This window comes from Pezoporus flaviventris, unplaced genomic scaffold (assembly GCF_033815535.1).
Source record: "Pezoporus flaviventris isolate CSIRO_AGI_PZ_B2104156 unplaced genomic scaffold, CSIRO_AGI_Pfla_v1 ptg000080l, whole genome shotgun sequence".
Classification (NCBI taxonomy): Eukaryota; Metazoa; Chordata; class Aves; order Psittaciformes; family Psittacidae; genus Pezoporus; species Pezoporus flaviventris.
In genome coordinates, this window is record NW_026892628.1 from 921,182 (window position 1) to 946,758 (window position 25,577).

The 25,577-nt window shown below is 49.3% G+C and overlaps 1 protein-coding gene across 1 annotated transcript in view; it reads left to right on the forward strand.

Moving 5' to 3' along the window:
• The window catches only part of ELL (elongation factor for RNA polymerase II), a 47,409-nt gene that overhangs the window by 16,798 nt on the left and 5,034 nt on the right, over positions 1 to 25,577 (forward strand). Inside the window, exons 2-8 of the mRNA XM_061474693.1 lie at positions 4,674 to 4,721; positions 10,211 to 10,332; positions 10,614 to 10,777; positions 13,671 to 13,924; positions 16,708 to 16,832; positions 19,698 to 19,794; positions 22,931 to 23,426. Coding sequence (XP_061330677.1) covers positions 4,674 to 4,721; positions 10,211 to 10,332; positions 10,614 to 10,777; positions 13,671 to 13,924; positions 16,708 to 16,832; positions 19,698 to 19,794; positions 22,931 to 23,426 — 1,306 coding nt within the window. The remainder of the gene's footprint in view (positions 1 to 4,673; positions 4,722 to 10,210; positions 10,333 to 10,613; positions 10,778 to 13,670; positions 13,925 to 16,707; positions 16,833 to 19,697; positions 19,795 to 22,930; positions 23,427 to 25,577) is intronic.

Here is a 25,577-nt window from a genome sequence, read left to right on the forward strand (position 1 = left end):
AGCTGTGGATTTACGTGGCCTTTCCAAGGCTCCCTCCCCGACAGTGTTCTGTTTGAATGGCAAAACTGTAATTGTCAGGTCTCAGCAGGCTCGCTCCATCTCAGTCTGTGTCCTCAGCGTCAAAAGAGCTCGTTGGGAGGCCTTCAGTTGCAGATGGAAGTTGTGTTGCAGGCAGACGGTGGTTTGATTCCATAAGTAATAGATGTGACACAAAAAAAGAATATGCAGGAGGCTTCTTACTGCTGTGTTTCTGGTGGGAGGCAAATGCAGGCCTTGAAAGAGTGGAATGTCTTGGGAGAAGTCTTTTTGTCTCTACCTAATGCGCAGTGCTTCTCTCCTGGGCCAGCTTTGGCTAATGACTGCCAGGAAGCTTCACACACAGGCCCTGGAAGTTGTGGCTATATTCAAAGGTATTTGTTTCCCCTGGGGTTTATATATCTTGCTACTAATGAACTTTGGGACTCGGAGGCGTCTCTTGCGTGCCTGTCACAACGACACACTGGATATACTTGCTTTGGGTTTGCTCTGTTGGACGTTGCAGGATGTAGGTGGTGTATTTAAAACTAAATGAAACCCTGAAGCTCTGCTCAGGTCTGCAGCCAGGTCTGCTCAAACCAAGCATCCTCCCGGATTGGGATCTAACCCTTTCCTTGTCAGCCTTTGCCCAGTTGTGCTGAGAAGCTGGAGGAAGCAGGGGAGGGAGTTTGCCTGCATTTGGACCCCACTGCGTGGGCACCAGAAACATGAACCAGTCATAACCAAAGCCGTAAAGAGGAACTTTGGGTTTGGGCAAGTCTGAGATGTATGGATTTGAAATGAGTTCTGTTTGTCCTCAGTTTTGCATCTGGTTTCTGAGCTGCAGCAGCTTTACCCAGCTGGGACTGCACGTGAGTGTCCAAAGTGCCCTGCTCGTGCCGGGGAGGGGGGGGGGGGCAGCAGGATTTGATGGTTTCTATGTATATTTATTGGAATTCTTGCTACTAATTTTAAGTGTTACATTCTGGAAATCATTCCCTTGTTCCCACAGAAATAAGGGGAAGCTTTCATTTGCTCTGCTCCACGTTTGGACTCTTTAGCAGTCAAGAAAACAGGCAAATACACCAGTCAAAACCCCAGGCAAAGCCTATGTATAGACAAATATTTTCCATAGGACACTGCCTCCAGTATAAATTCCAGTAAATGCAGAACAGGGCTTCTCGAAACAACATTTTCCTGAATGCTCTGTGTTTCCCTGAAGAAACGGGGACGTTTCCAACTGCTTACTTGACCTCAGGATTTCAAATGGCATTCCTGCTCCTCTGCAGAGGGATCCCATCCAGCTTTTCCACTATAGGTTTTTAAAACCTCAGGTCAGCTTTGCTCATACCCAATAATGCAAAACTAATGAAATCCGTTCAATTCTTGGGTGTTTTGTCAACACTTTCTTGTTTCTCCTGCTCTTTACTCAGGCTTCCATGTGCCACATGTGGAGTATTTCAGCGTGAGGAGCTGTTTGTGCATTGCCACCACCTCTTGGAGCCCATAGCAAAGGTTACATGCTCCCCTCTAGCATGGAAAGCTCCAGGCTGATGAGCGTAACACTATGCTAATAAAAGCCAAATGGGTTTGTGGGAGCTGTGGGCATGAGTGGCTTTTTGGTTTGATCTCATGACTTCTGCAGTAACGTTACGGTATCTGGAGCTGGGTCTGTGCACTTTGATTCCAGTTGGCATCCCAGAGCCAGAGCTTTGTGTGAAGGCTCGTGTGCCCAAAGAGTCCAGCAGGAGCTGGGGCAGGCACTGAACTGGGCACAGAAGCAGGGAAATGCTCCTTCCAGAGAGCACATAAATGAAGTTTTATGGAGAAGAGTGCTGGGTTATCACTGGACATAACCAGAGTCTATTCAGGCCCTGTCTGAGGGGCAGGTAATGTTGCTGAGGCTGGCAATTGACTTTTAGGTAGATCTCCACACGAGTGCAGCCGCACATCTGCGGTGTGGATGTGCCTTTGGCAGTTACTCCTGTGGAGCTTTGGAGCAGTGGCAGTGCAGGAAGGGCTCCCCAGTCTGTTCATGCTCTCTTGCAGTGAGGTGGGCGGAAGCCTCGATGCTCTTTTCTTGCAGATCCACTGCAGGAGGTGGCAGAGTCCTGGCAGGGATTTGCCAGCCCCTCAGTCCTGCGTCAGGAGGTGGTAGCGAGCACCCAGCAGGGATAACCTGTGTGTATCAGGTGTGTTCAGAGGGGCTTTGCTTGCTCCTGGTATGCACAGCACTGCAGAGTTCTTTATTCCTGCATGGCAGTGGCATATCTCCGGTCCCACGCTGCTTGGACCTCTCCAGCATCACTGTCACTGTGATGGATGAGTGTGTTAAGCACAGAGGTGAACATCTGGTGCCTGCTGCCCTGCCAGCAGCTTGTTCAGAACACTTGAACTGTTCGGTTTGTTTTTATCCTCAGCTGCTCCCAGGAGCTGTTCTTCAATACAGAGAGTCTCGTGGAGGAATAGAGCTGGGATGTGTTAGCTGGAGGCTGGTGGGGCTGTGCAGGTGGCCCCGCTGCTCAGATCTGCCTTAGTTGAACGCAGGGGAGAGGTTTCAGCAGCAGCCTTGATTTACCAAAGATGCACTGAACCCTTGTTCATCAAATCACATCCTGAATTGGGTTTGGGTCTTGCATGTTTCCTCTTCCATCAGCACTGTCAACCAACCGGTAGCCAAGGCATCAGGCATGAGCAGAAGGGAAGCAATGCCTGTGCAGGTACAAGGTGGTGTTGCCGAGGAGCCAAGAGCCTTCCTCTCCTCTCCCTAAAAGTGGAAATTCAGACAGTGCAACAACTCTCCAGCATCCAGCTATTCCCTGGGATCCCTTCTGTGGATCGTGGTGGGAGTGATGCTGTTCCTATGGAGCAGGTCACCAATTCCAGCGGTCCCCAGGCACTGATAGCTCAGGAGCCTAGGAATGTTTTGAAGGTTCAAGGAGATAAAGCTCAAGTTTGCCACTGAATCCACGTTAAAGTTGGAGCTTGCACATTTACCTTTGAGCCATTCTGTCTGTGATCAGGGAATTGACGGGTTCTGTGGCTAAAGCCTGTACTTGTGTGCTGTTATCACCTCGCTACTCCCCTTGCTGTGCTCTGTGTTACCCTCTTATTGTGCTGAAGTCATTTCCCAGCTGGAACTGCAGCACCTCCCAGATCTGTAATGAGCTGGACAAGATCCCCGTGGAGTTTTGTGGAGTTTTCCTCTTCCAAATCCCCATTCTTTCGCTGTTTCAAATGCCTCTTTGCTCCGGTATGTTCATGTGGATTGCTGGCCGCGCCGCGCAGCGCGCGCTGACACCGTGAGCGCAGCGCTGGCTCTGAACAGCGCGCTGTGGTATGCGGTGTCGTGGCACTCCAGGAATCCAGGCATCTCTGTACGAAGAGCAAGATGTTGTTTATTGTTTCTTTATAAAGGTTGTTTCGGGTCTATAAAACTCGCTGTACAGCACAGAGCGGGTGCTGTCGCCTTCAAGCATATTCTTGCTTTACTCACTGCCATAAATATCTAGTAACTATTTAGGGTGTGAGGCAGAGCTGTTAAATCGCATTGGATGGGCTCTGAAAAGGCTCTGAAGCCTGTGTCTCGGTATGAGCTTACTCATCTGGGCTCCACGGATGTTTTCCTGCTAGGAAATGTATTTCTTTCTTTGTTCATGTCAGCGTGTCGTGGCTTAGATCCTTGAAAGGGGTTTTATGAGAGATGATAAACTCAATGGGCTTGCAAGCCATTAACTCTTGGGCTGCCAAATGTGTTTCTGTAATCCTATGGGAGCTGGTGTGATGCTTTCTCATGTCAGGATATACAATAGGAAAAGGACAATGGACTTTGTCTCCTCAGCCCTTCTTGGTGTTTTTCCCTATTGAAAAGTCTCTCCTATAGATGTGGCAACACAGTCACTTCTCAACGACGTTTCAACCTACTCATCAATTCTTCTGGCCCTTTGGGAGGCTTCCCAGTGGGATCCATGCTCAGTTTTCCCACCCGGTGGAGCATTTCCTTGTGCTGCAGGAGGGTGTCTCTTAGCGTGCCTTGGAATGGTTTATGTGACTTTAGGAAATAAACCCAACGCAGCCACAATCCACCTGGAATACAAGAAGTAAAAGCTTAGTGGATTCGAGGGGGTTTGGAGCTTGCAGGAGTCTGTGAGGATGGAGGGAGAGGCTGACGGTTGAAATGGGCAAGGGAGCAGCAGGATTTTGCAATGAAGCTGCAGTTTGCTTTTGCAATGGACTGCCAGCTTTCTGCTGGAAAAAAAACATGCTGAAAGGCTCCTCGGCCCTACAGCTGGAACAGATTTCCCCTCAAATATCCACTGTTTAACTTGCAGCTTACACAGCTGAGCTGCTCCCTGCCGGAAAGGTGGAGCAGAAGGGAACTTGGTGTTGCCCATCAGGTGTCATCTCAGAGCTGACAGGAGGGACCATTGGGGATGTTACAGGTTTGTCCTTTTTTCTAGGTCCAATTCACTATTTCAGCATTTTTTGGTATATGTTTTTTTTTGCTTGGAATATACTTCCCCAAAGCTTTTTCCATTAAAAACAGGCAAGTAAAAAGCGCAGGTGACAACTGCAGTGAGTGGGTTTTGGCAGCGGATGTTGGAGCTTTAACTTTCTCTAAGGTAATGTCTTCTTTTTTTTCCCACTTGTTTTTATAGGATGCTGTGACATCAAAACCAGTAATCCAGTTTCAAGGAAGCCAAGGGGTAAGTTCGTGTGTGGGTTGCTTGGAAAGTTCTTCACCATTAATCCAAGTAAGGTGTGTGTTCTGTGTGTCTGCCCTGGCCCTGTTCACAGAGCAATGCTCTGCTTTCTGAGAGGGAGAGATGTGAAGTTGTTTTCTCACCTTGCTACATCCATCACAGCAGCAGCACCTGCATTGCTGGTGGTGGAATTCTGGTTCTATAAGGCCATGCTGTTGGGTAAGAGTAAGGAGAGTTTGCTGGTGGCAGCACTGTGATGGGTGCAGCAATCCATGGAAACCCCATTGTGCAGAGGAAAGGCCATGCCTGCTAGTGCAAGACTTCATGGGTACCAGTTACTGCCAGCAGTGCTTGGAGGCTACTCTGAGTGAAGCTTTATTGCAGTACATACATCTAACCACCCATGCCATGTCTGTGAGTACCACAAGTATTGTATATTGAGGAGTTTTACTTCTCTAACTTCTGTGCCAATGATTGAACTCCTCTGAGATTATTTATACTTGAAAGCGTCATGCCAGTCAGTGACAATGCTGAGATTTAACTGGTAAAGTAACACAACTCCTTAGTGAACTTTAAAATGTCATTTATACACCTTTTAGCTACAAAAGGTGCATGTCTACCTTTAGTGCTCTGCATGAGAAACCTGGAGAGGGGCTTTGGACAAGGGCCTGCAAGGACAGGCCAGGGGGAATGGCTTTAACCTGCCAGAGGGGAGACTGAGATGAGCTCTTAGGCACAAGCTCTTCCCTGTGAGGGTGCTGAGGCACTGGCACAGGGTGCCCAGAGAAGCTGTGGCTGCCCCATCCCTGGCAGTGTTCAAGGCCAGGTTGGACACAGGGGCTTGCAGCAAGCTGCTCCAGTGGAAGGGGTCCCTGCCCATGGCAGGGGTTGGAGCTGGAGGAACTTTAAGGTCCCTTCCAACCCAGACCAGTCTGGGGTAAAGAAGGTGATTGTTTTGTTCTAAGGAATCTGAACTCAGCTGTAAATAACTCCTGAATTTATTATAGTGGTGCAATAAACCTTTCAGGAAGGCTTGAATTAAGTAAGCACTAAAGTCTAGCACATTTGTCCTTGCCCATATTTTACCTTGGGGTATTGGTCTCACTAATAGTACTTTGCATTCTAACAAAACCTTGCAGGAAAGACATGATTGTTATTGTAAGTTAAGAAGAAAAATCCAAACTTTCTTGTCCTGGGAAATAAAGCAAGGAGCAGTTTCCAGGTTTCTTTTACTTTGTTGACAATGAAACTTCCCAGAGAGCTCAGCAGGAAAGCTTAGATTAAAATCTGCAACTGCACTTGGGCAAAATGAGAAGCGAGTGACAAGGGAAACCTTTAAGGCTGTGTGATTTGTTGTTATTAGATGAGCAAACAGCTCTGCCTGTAATGAAGCAGCTGCAAAGGCTGCAAATGCTTCCCTTTCCCTTTGTAGAGCACTTTGTGAGGATCTGCATCCAACTCTTCCTGTCAAACTGCTTCAGTTCGAGAAATGCCTCTTCTCTTGCTTAATCTTCCTCCTGGAAGGAAATGTAGGGGAATGAATCAGAACAGCTTAAAACGCTGCCGTGCCTCAGCCCCGGCGCGCCCCGCGCAGTGGGGTTCACACAGAGCTGAGATCCAGGGGTTCAGGTTAACCCAAAGAAACCCTGTTTAAAATGATGCTGTTCCTCAGGAGAATGAAAAACATTTTGAAATGATGCAGTTACTTTATTAAAAACAAAGCAAACAAAATCCAAATCTATTAAATGCACTGAATTGTATTTGAGCCCTTCACTGCCAGAGAAACTTGTTCTGGTCACTGGTGGTTCCAGTCCAGGGGGAACATCCCATGTGCCATTTACAGAGCATCAGGGGTGAAGGAGGATGCTGGCAGCTGAAGCTGACCTCTGCTTGCCTCATCCTCAGCTCTTTCATTAATTGCACTGTTGAGTAAAGGGCAAAGGTAGAGCTTTGAGGAAAGTGAGCTCCAGCTCAACAGGGACAGACAGAAAGAGATCTTTGTCCTGTTAGTGTTAATTTAATGGGTATGACAAAAAGCTGCAGCTCAAAACCATCTGGGTTGAAGTGTGGTGCTCGCATCAGTCAGGATTGTGCCCTGCTTTGAGGAATTAGCACTGGGGATTTACATGCTCTCCAGTGAGCCCCCAGCAATGGGACTGGAAAGGTAATGTCAGGGATCTAGCAAGGTCTCGGATGCAGATGATGATATTGAAAGACATTTGTTTAGTTGCTTGGTTTTGGAATACACTTGCTTCTGCTCTACCTTAATTCCCCGATTTGTTGCCTTCCTGCTTTGCTTCCTAAGAAATATTGCTGTGGATATTTCCCATTAATTCTGGGGGGTGGTAGGTTTTGTGTGTAGCACAAATGGCAGCGTGTGACTTCAAGCAGTGGCCAGTGATAGGAGATTTCAGTAGTGGGACTATTCTGTGTAAATATGCCCCTTGCAAGGAGGGAAAACTTAAAGCACTTCATGATTAGGGGAGGCAGGACATAAAATCAGAGTTTAAAGCAAACTCCTGCTTAATTGAATTCTCTAGAAGCCTTTAAATTACTGTGTCCATGTCTTTTTTTACCTGTTCCCAGTGCTTGTCTGAGGAACGCTGTCGAGGATGCTCTCAGCTTCTAAGACACAGCTTAATACTCAGTTAACCAGGGAAAGGAATTGCTTGGGAACAAAACAGCAGGTCAGGGAGTTTGGCAGCTTGGCCAGAGGAGCACGTCGGTGGCTCTACCCCCCCAAAAAAGCTGTTTCAGTGCTTGCATCCTGGTCTCCTGCATGGATCCTGGTCTGGGTGAAGGCTGGCGGGAGTTTCTCAGCTGGGGACGGTGAATGAGCTGTGCCTTGGGATCATTTCTTCACTGCTGGTCTCATTCATGACTTCCATTGAGCACAATAATCTGTGCAACAATCAGCATTTCAACAGTAGGAATGGGGTTGTAATTAGCAAAGTGTTGCTCTGCTTTGAGCTGCTCAAGTGGGACTCGCCGGATAGGCCTTAAGAGCAGCACCTGCTTGTTCGTGTGTCATCGTGGGCTGGGTTTTCTTGGATAGTTCTATTCAGTTTAATGCAGTCTGGAGCATTTGGCTCGTCTCAACATGCATGCAAATGAGAACGTAAGAGTTGAGGCACCCAAGCGTTACCAGCAGTGGTAGATGGTGCTTGTGACCATGCAAGAAAGGCTAGAGGTGCTTGTGTTTCAGTAAAGCACTTGCTGAATTCGAGCTTGGGTTGGGTCAAATTTGCAGGTGCTTATTGGGAGAGGGGAGCTGAGATGGAGAGAGAAGGGAAAGAACTGAACTGTGGCTAAAAAAAACCTTCAGGTTCCAAATACATGTGTGTTCATGCAGCTCTTAAATAGGAGCTAAGAACAAAACACCTTAACGTGACGTGATTGGAAAATCTGACATTTTCCCCCATTTTGTGGGGTGAACTTGTGCTGGTATGGATAGAGGAAGGGGAAATTGCCCTTCAGAATGAGCTGTGCACAGATGAATATTGCTTGAGAGAAGAAAACCAGAAGTCACATCTGTACGGAGCTATTTTTAAGTGTCTATGGTTACTGGTGTAATGCTCTGCACCAGAATTAGGGCTCCCTGAAAGCAGTTACCACGCTGCTTTGGTGGCTTGAGAAACCTTCTGTTTCAGCTAAAAATAATTCCTAGATAACGGCCAGTTTGCACACAGGAGGCTTTCCAGTACTGCAGCGAGCAGCGTTAACACTGACGTGGCTGACGGGGGGGGAGACTGAGATGAGCTCTTAGGCAGAAGCTCTTCCCTGTGAGGGTGCTGAGGCGCTGGCACAGGGTGCCCAGAGAAGCTGTGGCTGCCCCATCCCTGGCAGTGCTCAAGGCCAGGTTGGACACAGGGGCTTGGAGCAAGCTGCTCGAGGGGAAGGGGTCCCTGCCCGTGGCAGGGGCTGGAGCTGGAGGAGCTTTAAGGTCCCTTCCAACCCAAACCGTTCTGTGATGCTCTCACTTCTGTCTTATTTTACATCCCTTGAAGAAGCTGCAGAAACTCCACAGAAATGCCTAAATCAGGGCTCTGGGAGCAGCTGCTTTTCACAGCAGTAAATCAGGAACCAGAGGGCAGTTACTTTATGTGAATATATGATTTGGTTGCATCCTCCAGGTTTTATTTGGCAAACCCCTGGTGTGATCACAACTCCCTCGAAGCAGGATGAATTCACCTTCTCAGTTAACCACTGGGTGAATGGTGCTGGCTGTGAAAGCCCCACAATCTGCTCTTCACATCCCTCTGCCCTGCCACATGTTCCCTAAAGCACAAGAGCATCTTGCTTGTCGTGGCTGGGTGGGGGCAGAGGGTGCAGGGACAGATTAAGGGCTCGAGGCTGTGGCGCGCGTTTGGCCGCGTTGATAACAGGGCTCCGAGTCCTTCCCTGATGGCCACCAAATCTGCTCCGAGTATTTTGGGCCTGCGTGGGGGATAATTTCTGCTCCTGTCTCCATGGGAAGTCTGGTTTGAGGCTGGTCTGCAGGGAGGGGACGTGGAAAAGGGCTCGGCTCAGCGCAGGTCACACAAGCGCTTCTTGACGTTTCTGAAAGCATCGCTGTGGTTTAGCCAAGTGACTCGGATGCTCTGGGCTTCCAGGCTGCTGCAGGCAGCTGAGGGCATAAGGAAACCACCTAGAAGCCCTTCTGCACCAGTAGTCTTCTTTTATGGATCACAGTCATATGGGGATGCCACGGGTTGGTTTGCTAGGCGTATATATTTTGTGCATATATGTGGCCATCTGGGTAAATATAAATGTGTGTGGTAGAGCAGAGCCTAAAATAGGTTGAAGCTGATGTTCTTTCTGCCTCGTTTTCTGGAAGCCATCTTCATTATCCAGTATTGATGTGATAGCAGAGCTCGGCTGCTGAGATTGCTGTTGGCTCTCTCGAGTGCAGAGAGAAACAGTTTGCTTCCCTTTGGAACAAGGAATGAGCAGCAGCGCAGTGTCTGTGGAGCACACTTACTGCTTGATGAACTATTGAATGCGGCAGCAGTGGCACGCTCTGCTGGGAGCCAGGAGCTCTCATGATGGAATTAGAATGAGCATGTTACCTGGTCACCTGGTGTGTGCTGCATCACTCATTCGAAAGGAGCAAGCCTCAAGTGCTTGAAGTTGAATATAAACACTGGTAGCGAGTCTGTTTTGAGCCAGAATCAATAGAATTAGGTCACATTCTTAGAGCAAGGTTACTGTGGGCTCCACTTTGAAAAGCAGCAAGCTGCCAGCTTGGGTCTCTGTTCCCTTCCAGACAGAGCAGTCTTTTTAGCTGTTCTCTACATCTGTCTACCCCTTACCCTTTCTTTTATGGGCATAGGGTTTTGCAAAATTGAATCCTTGTAGCTTCTTGCTCGGGGCAGCAGTCCCCACGCTCGTAGTGTGTTGCCAAACGGCTAAAAGCATAGTGACAGTAGTACAGTTGGATCTGTGGTACTGTGGGCTGCCCAAGTGACCGGTATTTCTCTCCTTCCAAACAGCACATCACGATCCCGAGGCCGGATCGCCCTACGGAAGTGCGGACCTTCACATTCTATCTCTCCAATATTGGCAAGGACAGCCCGCAGGGAAGCTTTGACTGCATCCAGCAGTATGTATCTAGGTGAGTGGGACATCAAGAGAAAACCCAGCCTTGGGTTTACCTTCTCTCCTGTAGAATCTTTTCCCCATCAGACCTGAACCAAACTGAGTACCTGTTCTGTCTTTTTAATGTGTTTCTGTGGATTTTGGGTAAGGAGGCACTCGCAGAAGAATCTCTTCACTTCTCAGCTTCTTTCTGCCCTCTTCTGTATTTAGATAACACAACCTCCATTAGTCACCCATGGCAAAGATGTTCCCATTTGCAGTGTTGGGAGTGTCTTTTCCATTGCCTTTCTTTTACAGCAATGGCAATATCCATTTGGATTGCCTTGGAAGCATACAGGATAAAATCACTGTGTGTGCTACTGACGATTCCTACCAGAAGGCAAGGCAAAGCATGGCACAGGCAGAAGAGGAGACTCGCAGCCGGAGCGCTATAGTCATCAAACCTGGGGGGAGATACGTAGGTAAGCAGCGCCTGGGCTTGGGGTGTCCTCACCAGCTTCTGAAGTCAAATGCTGACCTTTGCATGACCATGGAAGTCTTTAGTAGTTCCTAATGGGAAGTGATTTATTAGGGTGCCCTTCTGCTTGGATTGTGACTTCCATGGCTTCCATCTTCACCCTGGAGCGTGTGTGGTGGTGTTTGTGTGTGGCCTCGGAGGGTTGTCTGTGTGCATTCATGTCGTTCTCTGGTGTTGCTTCCTATCTGTCCTATCTGATGCTGAGAACACACTGCTGATCCACCAGAAGCATCTGTGCTCCTAGAAAAGTCAGCTGCAATGTGCCACTGTTGTCACACATCTGGGCTGTGCCTGCACTTGAGGCCGTAGGACGCGACATCTAGGATGCAGATACAGTGCCCTTGTGTTGAAAAACAGATTAAAGCAGTGCTGCTCACTGCAGCCTTAAACAACCATCTTAGTGTGACAACAACAGGAGAGTGTTAGGGGAGGGAATAAAACTGTGGCAAGTATCAGTGCATTCCAGAAGGAGCCTGCACAGACTTAAGCTTGAGCTCAAGTCCCTGCTTAAGCTCAGTCTTCTCAAATATTTAGGGCATAAATACTAAGCAGGAAGCAGAATTTCAGGCTGGTGTGTTCTGAGCCAGCTGTTTCTCCTGCAGCCCATGGGATCTGTAGCCAGTCTCTTAGAGCACGTCTGTGATGAGAACAGTGAGTTGCAAAATGTAGAGCTGACCCTGACTCATTGTTTTATCCTCCAAGTGCTCAAAGCTGAGAAATCAGATAGTAATCAGGAAGGAAATGCATCGATTTCCTGTAGACCAGAAGATGATTTTGTTTAGCTTTCTCTCTGAGAACATTACAGTAAGTGGATGGAGTTGTTGGGCTCGTGAGGGAGAAGATGCTCAACACAAATTGCTTCCCAGAGAGACAGAGCAAAACTTCAGATTTAGAAATCCTCTTGCTAAGCCATCTCCTGCTCTGAGATGGAGGCACAGCCATGCACAGAGCAGTGGAGTGGAGTGCATGCTGCACAGAGCAGATGTCAGTGTTCCAGCCAGGAGGCGAGCACTGCTCCAAGAAGGAAGAGCTTGGGCAAGGACAGTCTCTGCTGGGATGCGCACGTACCTGGTGTGCCAGTGCCAGCCCCAGGGGCTGGTTCCCCTGCAGGCTGGGCTCTCACATTGCCAGAACATGGAGCTCAGCACTTGAGACCTCGCTGGGGTCATTCCGGGCAGCTCAGATGTGGAAGGATTTATATGACACATTGAAACTTGGAGATAACAGAACAGTGTAGATGGGAACTAACACGGGTGAATATATATGTGTGTGTGTGTGTAAACAGGTAGCTGATATGCCTGCAGGGGATGTGTGTGCTCATATACACACTAAATGTGTGTGTTGCATCTGTTTATATGCACATGCATAAATAGGTTAAGATTTCACGTTCTGGCTTAACTGAGTTTTCTCTTTTCCTCTCATTGCACATTTTGGCTCTCTCCTTGAGTGGAAATGTCCCAGTGTGTTTTTGCTGTTCAGGACCTGGCCAGAGCAAAGCTGATGAATCTTGGCCCAGTTCTGGCAGTGAAGTCCACTTGATCTCTGAATTCAGGGATGTTTAACGTGGGAACTGTTGTTGTTCTCCCTCTGTGTTAGCTCAGTCCCGCCGCCGGTGGGTCGTGCTCACTTGCATCAGTGCGGTGCGTAACAGGGAGCAGGAAATGGGACTCAGTTGTGCAATCTGCAGTTCAGTAAAACAAACACTGCACACAATCACCAGTATCTTCAGATGACTCAGTTGAAAAGTGCTTCCTAGCAGTGGAGAGCTGCCGTGCTCCTAAATCTCCCAAATTCCAGCCGTAAATGCTGGGTGTTTGTCCCAGTGAAGGTCACTTGCTTGATCCAGAAGGGGTTATTGATGGCGTGTCCCTGGTTTAGACCTTGGAACCTACACATTTTCTTCATTAATCTGCTTGTTGCACCTTTGGTAGCAGGAACCTGGCTTTGAGACCTGTTTCTGTGTTCAAAATAGCAAAGCCCTTTGGTTTGTGTTTTCCCAAGTGATGTGGGACTTGGGCGAAGGGCTTTAGTTTAAGCTGGTTTTCAATAGGAATGGGGGAAAATGAATCCTTGCAGGATGCTGGCAGAAACCAAGAACCACATTTGGGAGAGAGTTGAGGAAGCTGCCTCTGAGGGCTCGAGATGAACTCTTGAGACATCTTTGTGTTCTCACGTGTATGTGAATGTATCAGAGGGCAAAGCAGTTGTTACTACACTGTAGAAGGGGTTATTCTATTAGACCAGACAGCGCACTAATGAATAGGCTAACGCTGAATGTATCGGTGTTAGACCCCATTCATGGGGCTGTGTTTGGCAGGGGGAAGGGAGGTGGACCCAGCCCCATAAAGTTCCTATTGTTCTAAAAGCAGAAACATCTGCTGGAGTGGCGTTTGTGCTGAGCTCAGCAGCAGGGAGCCCGCTCCATCACCAGCTCTGCTCTTTCCACTCCAGATTTCCACTCGTCTACATAATAATGCAGAATTTTCTTCTCATTGGGAGGGAAAAAATGGTTAGATTAAGCATGGGGATACTTGCACTTGGGATAAATGAAAAGCTGGCAAACAAAGAGAGCTTTATATAAGCTTGTGGCCAATAATACTCAGGTTTGCAGAGCTTGGTGCTGCTGTTTACTTGTTACAAGCTTGTCGTGAACCATGAAGCTCAGGGGATGCTTGTTGCGGCAGCGTATCGGAGCGGATGGAGTGTGCTGGTTGTGTTTGTCCTTGGTTGTCATCTTCTGGCACTGCAGGTGGTGTAATGAGCTCCCTATACGTGTTGACAGACCACTGGCCTTTGCAAGGTGACTGCTGCACTTCACTATTCTCATCTCATTTTAGGCAAAAAGGTTCAGGTGCGTAAACCTGCACCAGGAGCTTCCGATGCTGTTCCCTCCAGGAAGCGCCCAACGCCAGTCAACCTTGCCAGTGCAATAAAGAGAGGCAATAGCGCCATTTCTCAGAGACCCTTCAAAGATAGGGTTGTGCACTTACTGGCACTAAAGCCTTATAAGAAACCTGAACTTATTCTCAGATTGCAGAAGGATGGACTTTCTCAGCAGGACAAGGATTTGCTGGACAACCTTCTGCAACAGGTTTGTACTCTGATGAAGGCAACCCTTTAGGTAGAGGGAAACGTCTTCTCAGAACAGTGGTACCTTCTGTGTAGCCTGACCATGACCTGCCTGTCTCAGAGCTGCAGGCAGGTGTTCCTCTGCAGGCTGTGACCAGCAGAAGCTCACATGAATTGTGTGTACAGTACTTGTGTGTACACCTTGGTTTAGGTGTCTGCAACTAAGCTGTATGATGTCAGTGCACCAGATCAGTTGCTTAAGAGGAGCGCTTGGGGTTGGTCATGGTGAGAATGGCCTAACAGAGGGTCTGCAGGCTGTTTGGGTTGTTAGAACCTATAAATATATGTCTTTTGATTAACATGGACATAAAGGAACAAGTTTTGTCTCAATCACGTAATGTTTCCTCTGGGAAGGAAAAACCACATCCCTCTCCACAAAGCTTTACGTGTTCTTTGGATTGTTCAGGCCTTTCCTGCTTAGAAGTGCAACTGGTTAGGTGTGAAGATCATGCAGCTTCTTGCAAAGCATATTATTTGTATGTCAAGTGTGAAAGCTGTCTCCAAGCTGAATCAGTTCTTTACACTTTGAGTCATGTTGAAGGTGCCATTTTAGGAATTGCAGTAAATACCTTTAATGCTCTTGCAGTGCAAAACACATCGTGGGGATTTATTTCAGTGCTGCAGCTGCCCTCTTCTGTGCTGGATGGTTTTCACCTCCTTTCCTTTCTGAAAGGAAAGCAGTTTGCCCAAGGGCACGGGGCAGCTCACGTTGAGAATGGAGTTCTGGCTGGCACAACTTGCACCTTCCCCTGTTGTTCACCCAGCAGCGCTGGCGTTCTCCTGAGCACCCTTTTGAATGCTATAAATAGCTTTGGGACTGGAACTGCTGTTTCTGATAATGACCCTTCAGTGATGCTCTGGCACATGGCAACGAGCTCGGCAGCGCCCGCAGTCCAGCCTGTTGGGCTCAATGCTGATCTGGCTGTAAATGTGGTGCTCGTAAACTTAATCTCCTTTCAGTGCTACCAGGGCTCCCATCCACCAGCAGGCACAGATAAGCTAAAAATTACAGGCTGCATTAAAGCTGCATGTCTAAATACGTCGAGGTGTGGGTTTCGTTGTGCTCCTGCATCTCTCAGAGGACTCTGTGTTCCTGCTGGCCTTTTTGCCTCATTTTGCAAGGTTTCTATTTTTGGGAAGCCTGGGGTGGAGCTTGCACAGTCCCACAGCAGCAAAACAAGGAGGTAGCAGCCCTCAGCCTCTGTGCAGGGAGAATGTGAGGAGTTTCCAGCTCCGGGCCGTGCCGAGCAGCAGCAGGAACCAGAGAGATTCCCAGAGAGCTTTTGCAAAAGATCCCGGCTTTGCTGCTGTCCCTTGGGCATGTTTGGGATCTCTAAAACGCAGCTCCAGTGCTGCTTGGATTTTGGCTCGGGGTTTTGGAAGGGTGACAGAACTGAAAGGAAAAACAAAGTGTTTGTCATGTAAACTGATAAGTGCTTTCTATTTTTCGCTTATCAGGAGGGCTTTGCTGTGTGAGTTCTGCCGTTCGTGGAGTTTGAATATTGGGTCATAGCCTCCCTGAAGCAAAAGCAGAATTAACAGCCTCTTTGGTTAATTTAAGGCTTTTCACTCCTTCCCTTGCTTTTCTCAGTCTTCCTGCTGCATGGATAGTAGAGCATAGATAGCACAACCACCTCCTGGATGGGGCGAGTGAAGGAGAGCACTGATCCTTCCCCATCTGCACAGCACCTTCCAGTTTCAAGTTGTCAAACGGGGCGGCTGAAGCAGGGAGCTTGGAATGCAGGTTTCCCAGTTGATAGCCCAGCTCCCGGCACAGCATTTGGCACCTCCCTACCCCTTTAGAAACACCACTGTAAGGCTGTGCCCTGCACCTGCAGTGCTCACTGAGACTGTGGAAGCTTCACTGGGGCTTTTGCTTTGTGCTAATGCTGTATTTATCAGCCATGTAGCAAGAAGTTGAATTCTCAGTCAAGCTGTGGAAAGACTGATCCAAGTGGGATAACTCTTAACAAGTAGTTTCCATTCTAATACCATTCTGCTGCTTCCAGCGGTGTTTCCAGTCCATGCAGGCACCACGCAGGGCTTTGTAGGGAAATGACAAGTGATAGAACTGGAGAAAGTGTCGGGAAGCTGCCGATGCAGAGTGGGATTTAGGTGCAGTGTAAAACCCTGCCTTCTAAACTGGTAATCCCAGGTTTTGCTCTTGCCCTGCAGTACCTTGGCAAGGTTCTCCTCTGTGGAACCCAGCAGCTGATCCCAGTGCACTGAACCGCACGGTGGGATCTGCAGGCTCCCGGGGCACTGTTTCGACAAGGCATTGGCTTCAGTGCTGCTTGAGAAAGTCCCTTTCTGGCCCCGTTTGGCTGCTTGCTCAGGAGAGATTATCTCTGGCAATTGTTAACTAAGCTGTTGCCGCAAGAGTTCCTGCATCAGCTAATGGACCGCTGCAGCCGGGTTATCGGCAGGGCTGAGAAGTGAACTGCCTGTTCCCAGGAGGGGTTGTTTGTTTCCAGGTATTTCCATAAACTGCTGTTGGACTGTTCCAGACTATCCAAGCTGAATAATCTGTGGAGGGTAGGACTTGCTTCCCAGTAAACGAGGGCAATGCCCAGGCACAGTTTGATAAAGTCATCTAAATAATGAGCAAATGCAGTATCAAACCTCTCCTTGTTCTCTGCCACTGTGAGCTGCTGCAGCGTTGCGACACCCTTGGTCTCTTTTGTTAGAACAAGTGAGAAAATGAAACCCTAACAGGCTTCATTTTTCACCTTCCTTTTGTTTCAGGTGGCAAATTTGAGTGCCAAGGACAGCACTTTCACACTGAAAGACTGTGTATACAAGGAAGTGCAGAAGGACTGGCCTGGCTACTCTGAAGGAGATCAGCAGTTGCTGAAGAGGATACTTGTTCGGTAATTATTCCATCTTCTCTCTAATGGCATCTGGAGCTTGAAAGTTCTGGGCCAGGTCAGTTGCTATAATCGGGGTGACTGAAGTCAGAGCGATGGTAAGTTGAGCGTTTGACTTGGTTTAACATCAGGTAAATCTCTCTGTCGTGGAGGTAGCTGTAGAAGTTGACTAACCTCAACTCTCAGAGTGGATGCACTCTTCAGCTCAACCTAGGTTGCCTTTCAGTCATGATACTAAAAACTAGGGGGAAAACACGGATGGGGAGCAAAAGAGATCACAGTTCAAGTTAGCGGTGCCTTGAAATCCTGGGGATAAATGAATTAAGGCAAATGTGTCCAGCTCAGCTCTCCACTGAAGCTCTCCATTCCTTTTTCCATATCTTCTTGTACATGGCTTCCTGTGCAGACTGCCACGGGTGCTAAGGCAAGGAGAGAGACGTTGCAGCCACATCCCCCATCCTCAGCTGCTGTTTACCAGGGGATGCTCGTGTCCCCCTTGAGCCATTTGCTTTGGAGACTTTGCTGCTTCATTCCCGTTGTGTTACTGGGATGTTGGTTTGCTGCCTGTTTCTTGTGCTGCACGTGCTGTTAGTGTCACAGTCAGCAGGCAGGAGTCAACACACTTGGTTGAAGCAAGGGATGCATGAGGAAGCAAGAGGTGGCTCTATAGAGACAACATCCCTAAACACATACTGGGTGTCCTGCTGCCCATACAGCCTAACCCTCTCTGTCCAAGGGATGCCTGTTCTCATGTTCCTTCCTGAAAGCAGCCTTTACCAGAGTGAGTTGATAGATTTGTCTGTTAAGTGACGATTTTTTTCCTCTACAGATATTTTTCCTTAAGGGAAGCCTGCAAGCTTGGAAGCTTTTGGCTGGCAGGCAGCAGGGAAAGACAGCAGATCTCCCAGCTTTCTAAAGGAGAGCGCTGCTCTGAGTGGTTCCGTTTCCCTCTCTGGGTTTGTAGTGTGTTTGTACTGACTTGGTACAGGTTTTATCATGCAGATAGAGACTTGACTTGGTTTTGAGACTCATTTGATTGTGCTTTTGGTGAAGCTGAAGTAGAGCATGCTCTGTTTGAACAGCTTCCATGATCTGAAAGCACAATTGTCTTGGAGATGAGACTTTGTTAAACCAACAGAAACTCACACTTAAATAGCTTTATTGTGCTGAAGAGAAATCAGACTCATTTCATGGCCTGGATGTTGAATTAGAATGAAAAGGAAGCATCTAAGTGCCATGCAGTCCTTATGGCTTCCACCAAAGTGAATTTCTCCCTGTCAAAAGCAATGTTTACTGCTTCTTTTCTAGAATTGTGGCATTCAGTTATGCACACGTCTAAAAATAGCCCTTGGAAAGGATGTATTCAACTGTGCAAACAAAGCCCCGCTCAGGCAGTGCAGGTAATGAGGCTCCAGAATGGAAAAAACATGTAGGGCTGAAGACAGGATCAAAAACACGCAGAGGAAAGGGCACAAGCCCCAGACACAGCCTTTACGTAGCTGGCGGAGGCGGCCGCGGTTGCCTGGATCCAGCCAATTGTTAGATGGCCTCTTGGTTTTCAAGTCCACTTGCTGCTTGCTGGTTCAACGGCTGCAGCAGTCAGCACATCTGCCAACGTTAAACACGTATCTCACGGTGTTCCTGGTAAACTGGCTCAGTTTCTGCTGGTGCTCTCTGCTCTCCAGCCTCTCAGTGTCGTTGTGAAGCAGTTCTGGGCTGTTACAGAGCTGCTGGATTGAAAGGAATGGTCTCGATTCGCTTCTCTTTAAATCCCCCATCATTAACGCGCTGGGAGATGTGACAAGGTTGCTCAGTCTGGTCAAACGACATCCCCAAAGCCACTTTCACTGTGGTGTTCATGGGATGTCACTGCTTCCCTTCCTGTTTTCGCAGTCTCCAAGGCCTTCCCTTGAGTTGATCCCTGGCTGTTGAGATGGTTCCAGATGAAATGAAACCAAGCGACCGAAGGCAGAGCAGTGGTGAAACTGCTGCAATACAGCCAAAGGCTCGAGCTCAAGGAAATATAGTCAGGTCTGGGGCTGCATGGTCACAGTGACTCTCATTGTCCCTTTTTTGCTACAAGAGGTTTCTGTTGTTTGGTCAGTATTGCAAATGCAGCCCAGAGTAGCACTGTTTTGCACGGTGCAACTTAAGAGTGTTATTATGAAGCCCTAAATGTAAATCCCAGTGGACCAATAATACCATAACAGGTCCTGTTAGAATCCTGCCCCTCCTGGAGCCAGAGGGGCTTGCTTCTATAAGAGGGCTCCTGTTCCTGTCAAGTGCTGGTTTAATGGTGCTAATGAGTGGAAGAACTTACTTCTCAACACCTGAACAGGACTTTTGGTCCCTTTCCACTGTGCTTGCTTTCTTCATGGCCTTGTGAAGTCAGGTTTAACTGGGGTTAGTGCCTGGTTTCAGTAATCTCTCTATGGACTGTTTTGCTAAGGTTGTAATTCATTTGTTCTGATACACTCCATCACCAGCTCAAGAGCAAAGAGGTAAAACTGTCAGAAAGCCAAGTTCCATTCTTCGGTAAGGAATCCCCTTGTATGTCCAATAACTCAATCTGACTCTTCCCTGCCTGCCACAACACAGCCCAAGGTGTTGCCTCCATCACAGAAAGCCAAGAGGGAGACAAGCAATTCCATGTGGTGTTGATGGATATTTTTCTGTAGTGGTTCCTCCTTCCTAGATTTTGTCAGAGATCGAAGCTGTGAGTGCCTGAACGAGCTGTGTTCATGGCATCTTCAAGCAGTCAGGATCTGGGCCCACAAAAAGGCTCTTTGCTCTGGAGGAAGACTCCAAACACCATCTGTTGGCTTTGTCAGGCAGGGGATGTGCAGAGCCTGGACTTGTGTTTTTCAGGAAACTCTGTCAGCCCCAGAACAGTAGCGGTTTTCAAGGAGAAGCACCTTCCCTGAGCCCACCCAAGGACAACGTGAACTCCAGCTCTCCTCCTCAGGTGGGTCATCCCTCTGCAAGGGTTGCTGGGGCTGCTTAGCACAAAGCAAGCAACCAGCCCCATCTGCTCTCGATGGGGCTGGCTGCTGGCCTTAGGTCCAGGCTGAGCTGCACCCTGTAATCACCTGCTGCTGAGGGCGCTTGGGTCAAGAGGTGGTTGGGGTTCAGTTCTGGTTTGTTAAGTTAGAGTCTTAATTCTGGGTTTCCTCAGCATCTGTTCCTCCTCTGGATGTGGTTCAGCCTATGGGGAGGATCTCTCACAGGGTGTCCCAGCTTTAGTTTTAAGGGCTGAGTTTTTGTCACAGCGCCTACCTCCCTCCTGGAGTTTCCTGGGAGAAGGAGCTTGTGTTTTCCTCATTACTAATAACTGACTGGAGCGAAGCAGTAATAAGCAGCTCCCAAACACGGCTGAGTTATTAAAAACCTTGACCTTTTGCAACCTAATTGCTGTGGCAGATCAGGGGCACGTTGCTCTGCTCCTTGACTTGTGCAGATGCCAGTGCACGGAGCTGGGAAAAGTGCCTTTTGAGGGTTTCTCCAGGATGATGAACTGCAAAGGAGCTGCGTTTGCTTGGGTGTGAAGCAGGGCCTGGCCCCACTCTTCTTGCTGTCTCTTAGCACAGGCATTGCTTGCTAGCATTGTGAAATGCCAGGTTCCCTTCTCTGCTGTGGGTCAGCCCAGACAAGTTGAGTATTTATCCTCCTGCTGCCAATGGAATGTGTAATGCCTGCTTGTCTGGACAGACGCGCTGAGGATTAGTGGCAAAGAATATTAGCAGGTAAAGAAATTATGTGCTTTCTGGCTGCGAGAGGGAGGCAGCTCTCTATTGAGAGCAAGAACTGTGCAACTTGTTTGCCAGGTAGCTAATTCCAGATCTTCTCCTGCTCTGCTGTGGGCCATGTTCGCTGTGGATAAAGAAGGGTCCCCTTCATTGGAGTTAGCTTGGAAAGCTGCAGTGCTGGGAAGAGGCTGGTCTGGGGTTTCTCTTAACCTGATTCTGACAGAAAGAGGTTGGAAAAAGCCTCTTGCTTCTGGCTGGCCCTGGTTTGAAAGGCATAGAGGTCTGTAGGGGGTGTCTGTGGTCTCCTGAGATGACCCCGTTGTGCCTTTGGGTGGTTGCTTGGTTTGGATCTAGCAGAGGCCAGTGAAACAGGGCCCATGGAAGACAAGTGTTTCCAGCAGTGCTTTTAACATGGCTCGTGTCCGGCAGCAAACCACAGACAGCTTCTTATTGTAAGCATTCACATCACAGAGCTATGATACTCCATAGCTGTAGTTCCTGTTTAGGGAAGGGGGTGTCTGCTGGTGGCTGCAGTCCTGGCAGAGGATTGGGATTTGGTAGTCTGGAATGTGAAATATTTTGGGGAAGTTCAGCTATGGGAGGAAAGCAAAGCAGAGGTTGGGCTGCAAGTTGTGAGGGAGAGAGCAGGTATCAATGCATCTTCCACCTCGTAGCCAAAGAGGTGAGGTTGGTGAAGCTGGTGTTTGCTGGATTCAGAGACAGGAGAGTAGGAGATGGCAGCTCTTAGAGCTGCAGTCCAGGGGATGGCCCCTCCTTTGGGAGATGGACACTGTTGTGCTGGGGAGGCAGCTGGGGATGTTGCAGAGCCGGTTGGATGCGCTGTCCCTGCCCCTTGAGCCCTGTGGCAGTGTGAGCAGCTCCTCTGTGTAATCACTGTGACGGGTGGGAAGGATTCTTGCTGCCGAGCGTGCCCTGAGACCCCGGGGAGCAAAGAGCAATAGGAATGGGGGGAAAGGAGCGGGTTGGTGGCTCCCTGTGAGAGCAGCCGTGTTCCAGCTGGTTGCCCTTCCCTGCGAGGGTGCCGAGGCGCTGGCACAGGGCGCCCGGAGAAGCTGTGGCTGCCCCATCCCTGGCAGTGTTCAAGGCCAGGTTGGACACAGGGGCTTGGAGCAAGCTGCTCCAGTGGAAGGGGTCCCTGCCCGTGGCAGGGGCTGGAGCTGGAGGAGCTTAAGGTCCCTTCCAACCCAAACCATTCCATGCTCCAGCTGCACTTCTGTGACAGAACAAACTTTCCATTTGCAACCCCATCACAGTCCTGCCTGAGACACCAAGAAAACAATACAAGAGCCAAAAGAAATAACCAAGCTATCGCTTGTTTTCCTCTGGGCACTAAATAAGCTCTGCTCAGAGTTCCTGCAGCCCCGTGCTGCCCAGCAGGCACCCACCACTGCACTGATGCCTCTCCAAGGTAATTTTTGGCTGGCTCCGGCTGGCCTGAGCCCAGTATCTGTAGCTCTGGCTCTGCATCGAGCTCTTCCTGCTGATGGATGGATGGGTTCTGCCACAGCACAGCTTCCCCAGGCCAAGCCGCAGTCTGTAAGCAAAGGTATTGGCACATGGAGCTTCTCCAAGCCCTGCCTGCGAGTGCCCAGGTGGGGCAGATGGGGACAGTTGGGATCTGCTGCTCTCTCTATTTCTGCTTTAAAAAGGGGGTACTTTGGGTCACCTTGGCTTCTGAAAGTGCTGATGTCCTTTTTTTGCCTTAAACTCTGAGAACTTGCCAGTTGACACGCTTCCCTCTTCCGCGCAGTGCCTCTTCCTTGAGAAGAGGAAGAAGTGCTGTTCCTGGGTAAAACTGAGCACAGAGCTGGTAAGAGCAGTTGGGAATAAAATGAACTTGTGAATCCCTCCCTGCTCCAGAGGTCTGAGCGCATCCTTCCTTCGCAGGGACTTGGAGAGGCTTTGAGTGTCGTGCCATGAGCAGAAGGATGAGTGCAGGACAGGGGTTTACTTCTGAATTGCTGGATTTGAAATCGGAGGCTGGGAGAACAGGCTGGCTTGCACGGCCTCTGTATGACTGGTGCAGGAGATCAGTAATTGCTGGTGTGATTGGGGTGGTCTATAAGCTCTTTCACCAAGCCACGGGCTCCAGAGCAGCTTTTCAGAAAGGGGCTTGGGATGCATCAGCTTCTGGAGGACCTGGTGGTGCTGGAGCCCGTGTGCAGGCCCAGGCTCCGAGCTGGGACACTCACTGGCAGCATTCCTGATGGCACAGCTCTTTCTCTGCGGATACTCCTTGGTTCTCTGGTTGTGCACTACCACCTAGTGGTAACAGCCCCCAGAGCCTGGCCTCAGGACCTCAGAATGACTTCCTCTTCCCTTTTCCTTCCCCAGAAACGATCCCAGCCTCTGGAGTTCATCGACCCCCTGGCCAACAAAAAGCCCAGGATCTCGCATTTAGCTCACAGGACTCAACCCACGTTCAACGGGAAGCTGAGCTCCTCCAACGGGAAGGACGCGCCTGCCCCTGCGCTGCCGCCGGCGCTCCCGGAGGCCGTGAGCTCCAGCTCCAGCCTCCCGGTGTTGGAGCTGCCCAGGCCTCACGATCCCCTTTCGGATGTCAGCAATGACCTGGCTCACAACGGCAGAGACTGTGAGAACCCGGAGCCGGCTGACAGACTGACTCACCCCCTGCCAACAGACTGTGCCCAGACCAGCAAACACAACTGCAGCTCGTACGTAAAAACCAAGAAGAAATCCAAAAAGCACAAAGATAAGGAGAAGGAGAGGAAGGAGAAGAAAACCGAAGAGAAATGCAAAGAGGAGAAGCAGAACTGTGAAGTAATTAAAAACGCTGACTTAGGTAGTGTTCCCCAGGAGCAGGTCACAGGTACGTGCACTCCCAGGGATGCTCCTGCACTCCCTGTGCCGAGATAAGGGTGGGATCAGCTCTGTGTGATTTGTGCTCGGGATCTATTTGAGGAATTAGGCTGTGTGTCCACTGGCAGAGAGCGTGTGAGTGAAGCACCATCACTGCCCCTACCTGCAGCCCAGCAGACGTGCTTCCTCTCAAAAGGGGCTATCAGGTTTTTCCTGTCTAACCTTTCGTGCTGTTTGGAGCTGCCTCAGAGCGTGTCGTGTTTCTCCTTGTTAAATTAAAAGCTGTATGAATATCTGGGATGAAAGGCAGGCATCGGGATGTGTTGGTCGGAGCAGCAGCCCTGCCTGGTTCCTTACGGCTTGCCTTTGGTGCTGTGATGACTCTTGTATTGATTTTAAGCTCGGTGATGAAACGTGAGTCACAAAAGCTTTGAATGTTGGATATAGCAGAAGTGACAGCTGAGTCCTGGGATAGACGTTGTTAAAGCAGGACACAACCAGCTCTTCCAGCCTGAAAGAGCTTCCTTGCTGTAGCCCATTATTACTCTGATCTCTCCCTTTGAGGACTACCACAACAGTGAATCTCTTGCCCACTGAGATGCAATGAAAATGTTTTCTCCCAAACCAGCCTATCTCTAAGTCAGTTCTGCAAAGTCTCAGAGCAGAGAATACACATAGGCCAATGCAGTCCATCACCTTGCCTGCTGCTTTCGTGTTTCCTGCTGTTTCACTGGGCTTTGATAGACTCCCAGAGCAGTTCCCTGCAGTCCCCATCTGATGCTAAATGTCTTTTTGTATCCATCTCGTTTCCCTTTCTCCCGTTACTGCTTTCGAAGTTCCTCTTCATGCTTGGTGCATGGAAATGGGCCCATTTTGGCTCACAAAGGCAAGTAACTTGACATTGAAACTGATTTGTTGAATTCCTGGGAAGGGAGAGAGCTTCATGGACATTGGGGTTAGTGTCTTCTTTTCCATGTACCTCGTGCCTGGAACGGTGGTGAAGATACACCCACACCTTCTCCCTGTAGATGGGTGTCTTTGTCAGTGTCCCTTTGTACCACAATACCCTGAATCCTTTGGGAAGTTGCTGACCCTTTCCCACCTTTTCTGCTTGACAGCCCTTTGTTCGTGGGGTTTGTTCCTGCTGCACCCTGATGGATGGGAGGTAACAAATCCGAGCTGGATTTGGGAGCAAGCATAAACAGGATGTGGTCAGTGAGTGGCTGCTTGGGCCTCGCACAGCCAGCTCACGTCTCAGCTGGGATCTCTTCCTTCTGCGCCTTACTTCATGCCGATAACGTGGGCCTAACCCTGCTCCTTTGCTCTGCAGCCAAGGGCTGATGCCTTCTCCAGGCCCCCCTGGTCCAGGGGCTGCAGGGAAGCGGAGTCTCCCCAGGGAGGTTTGTTCAGGAGGCTCTGGAGGGACCTTCAGGCTCCTGTCGGCAGTCAGTAGGTGGCACTCACAGGCAAAATAAACCCTTTAAACCTCCTGGTTCTCCCTTCTCCTCCACGATCTTCCTTGCCCGCGTTCCGGCTCTTCCTTGCCCGCGTTCTGGCTCTTCTTCCCCATGTCTGCATCTTTCACGCTGGTGGTCAGGTAGGGACCAAAGCAGGGTTGGCTGCAGTAGGAATTTGAGGCTGGGGCGTTCAGAATGACACTGGGTTTTCTGCCATTCTTCCATTCTCCTCAGGAAAGCTTTTCCATGGAAATTCAGGGGGAAAACAGCTTTCAGAAAGCTAGAATCAGGCTGTTGCTTTTACTTGCCTGGCTTCATTCCTTGGGTGCTTCGTGCTCCCTACAGTTCCTCTGGGTAATGACTGTACAGTGGCAGTGTAGGTGAGTGCAGGGGTGGGTGAGGCGTGGGGCTCACACCTCCCTTTCCTGTGCATCTCTGGGGCGATGGAGCAGTCAAGGCTCTGCTTACTCTAAGTAACAGACTTGGAAAGAAGAAACACCCTTCTGCCAAGCACTTGAGTTCAGTCCTTTGCAGCCTTCTCCACTTGCCTCTTATTTTACTGCCTGCTCATGGATTTTCTGCTTAGGACTTGAAGTCTAATACACAGTCGGTGAGAAATAGCCCTTTTCAAGCCTGTATTCAACTGCTTTCTTCCTCCAGGCTAATAATCCAGCGTCTGGATTGTGTTGAGGGATGGGGCTGGG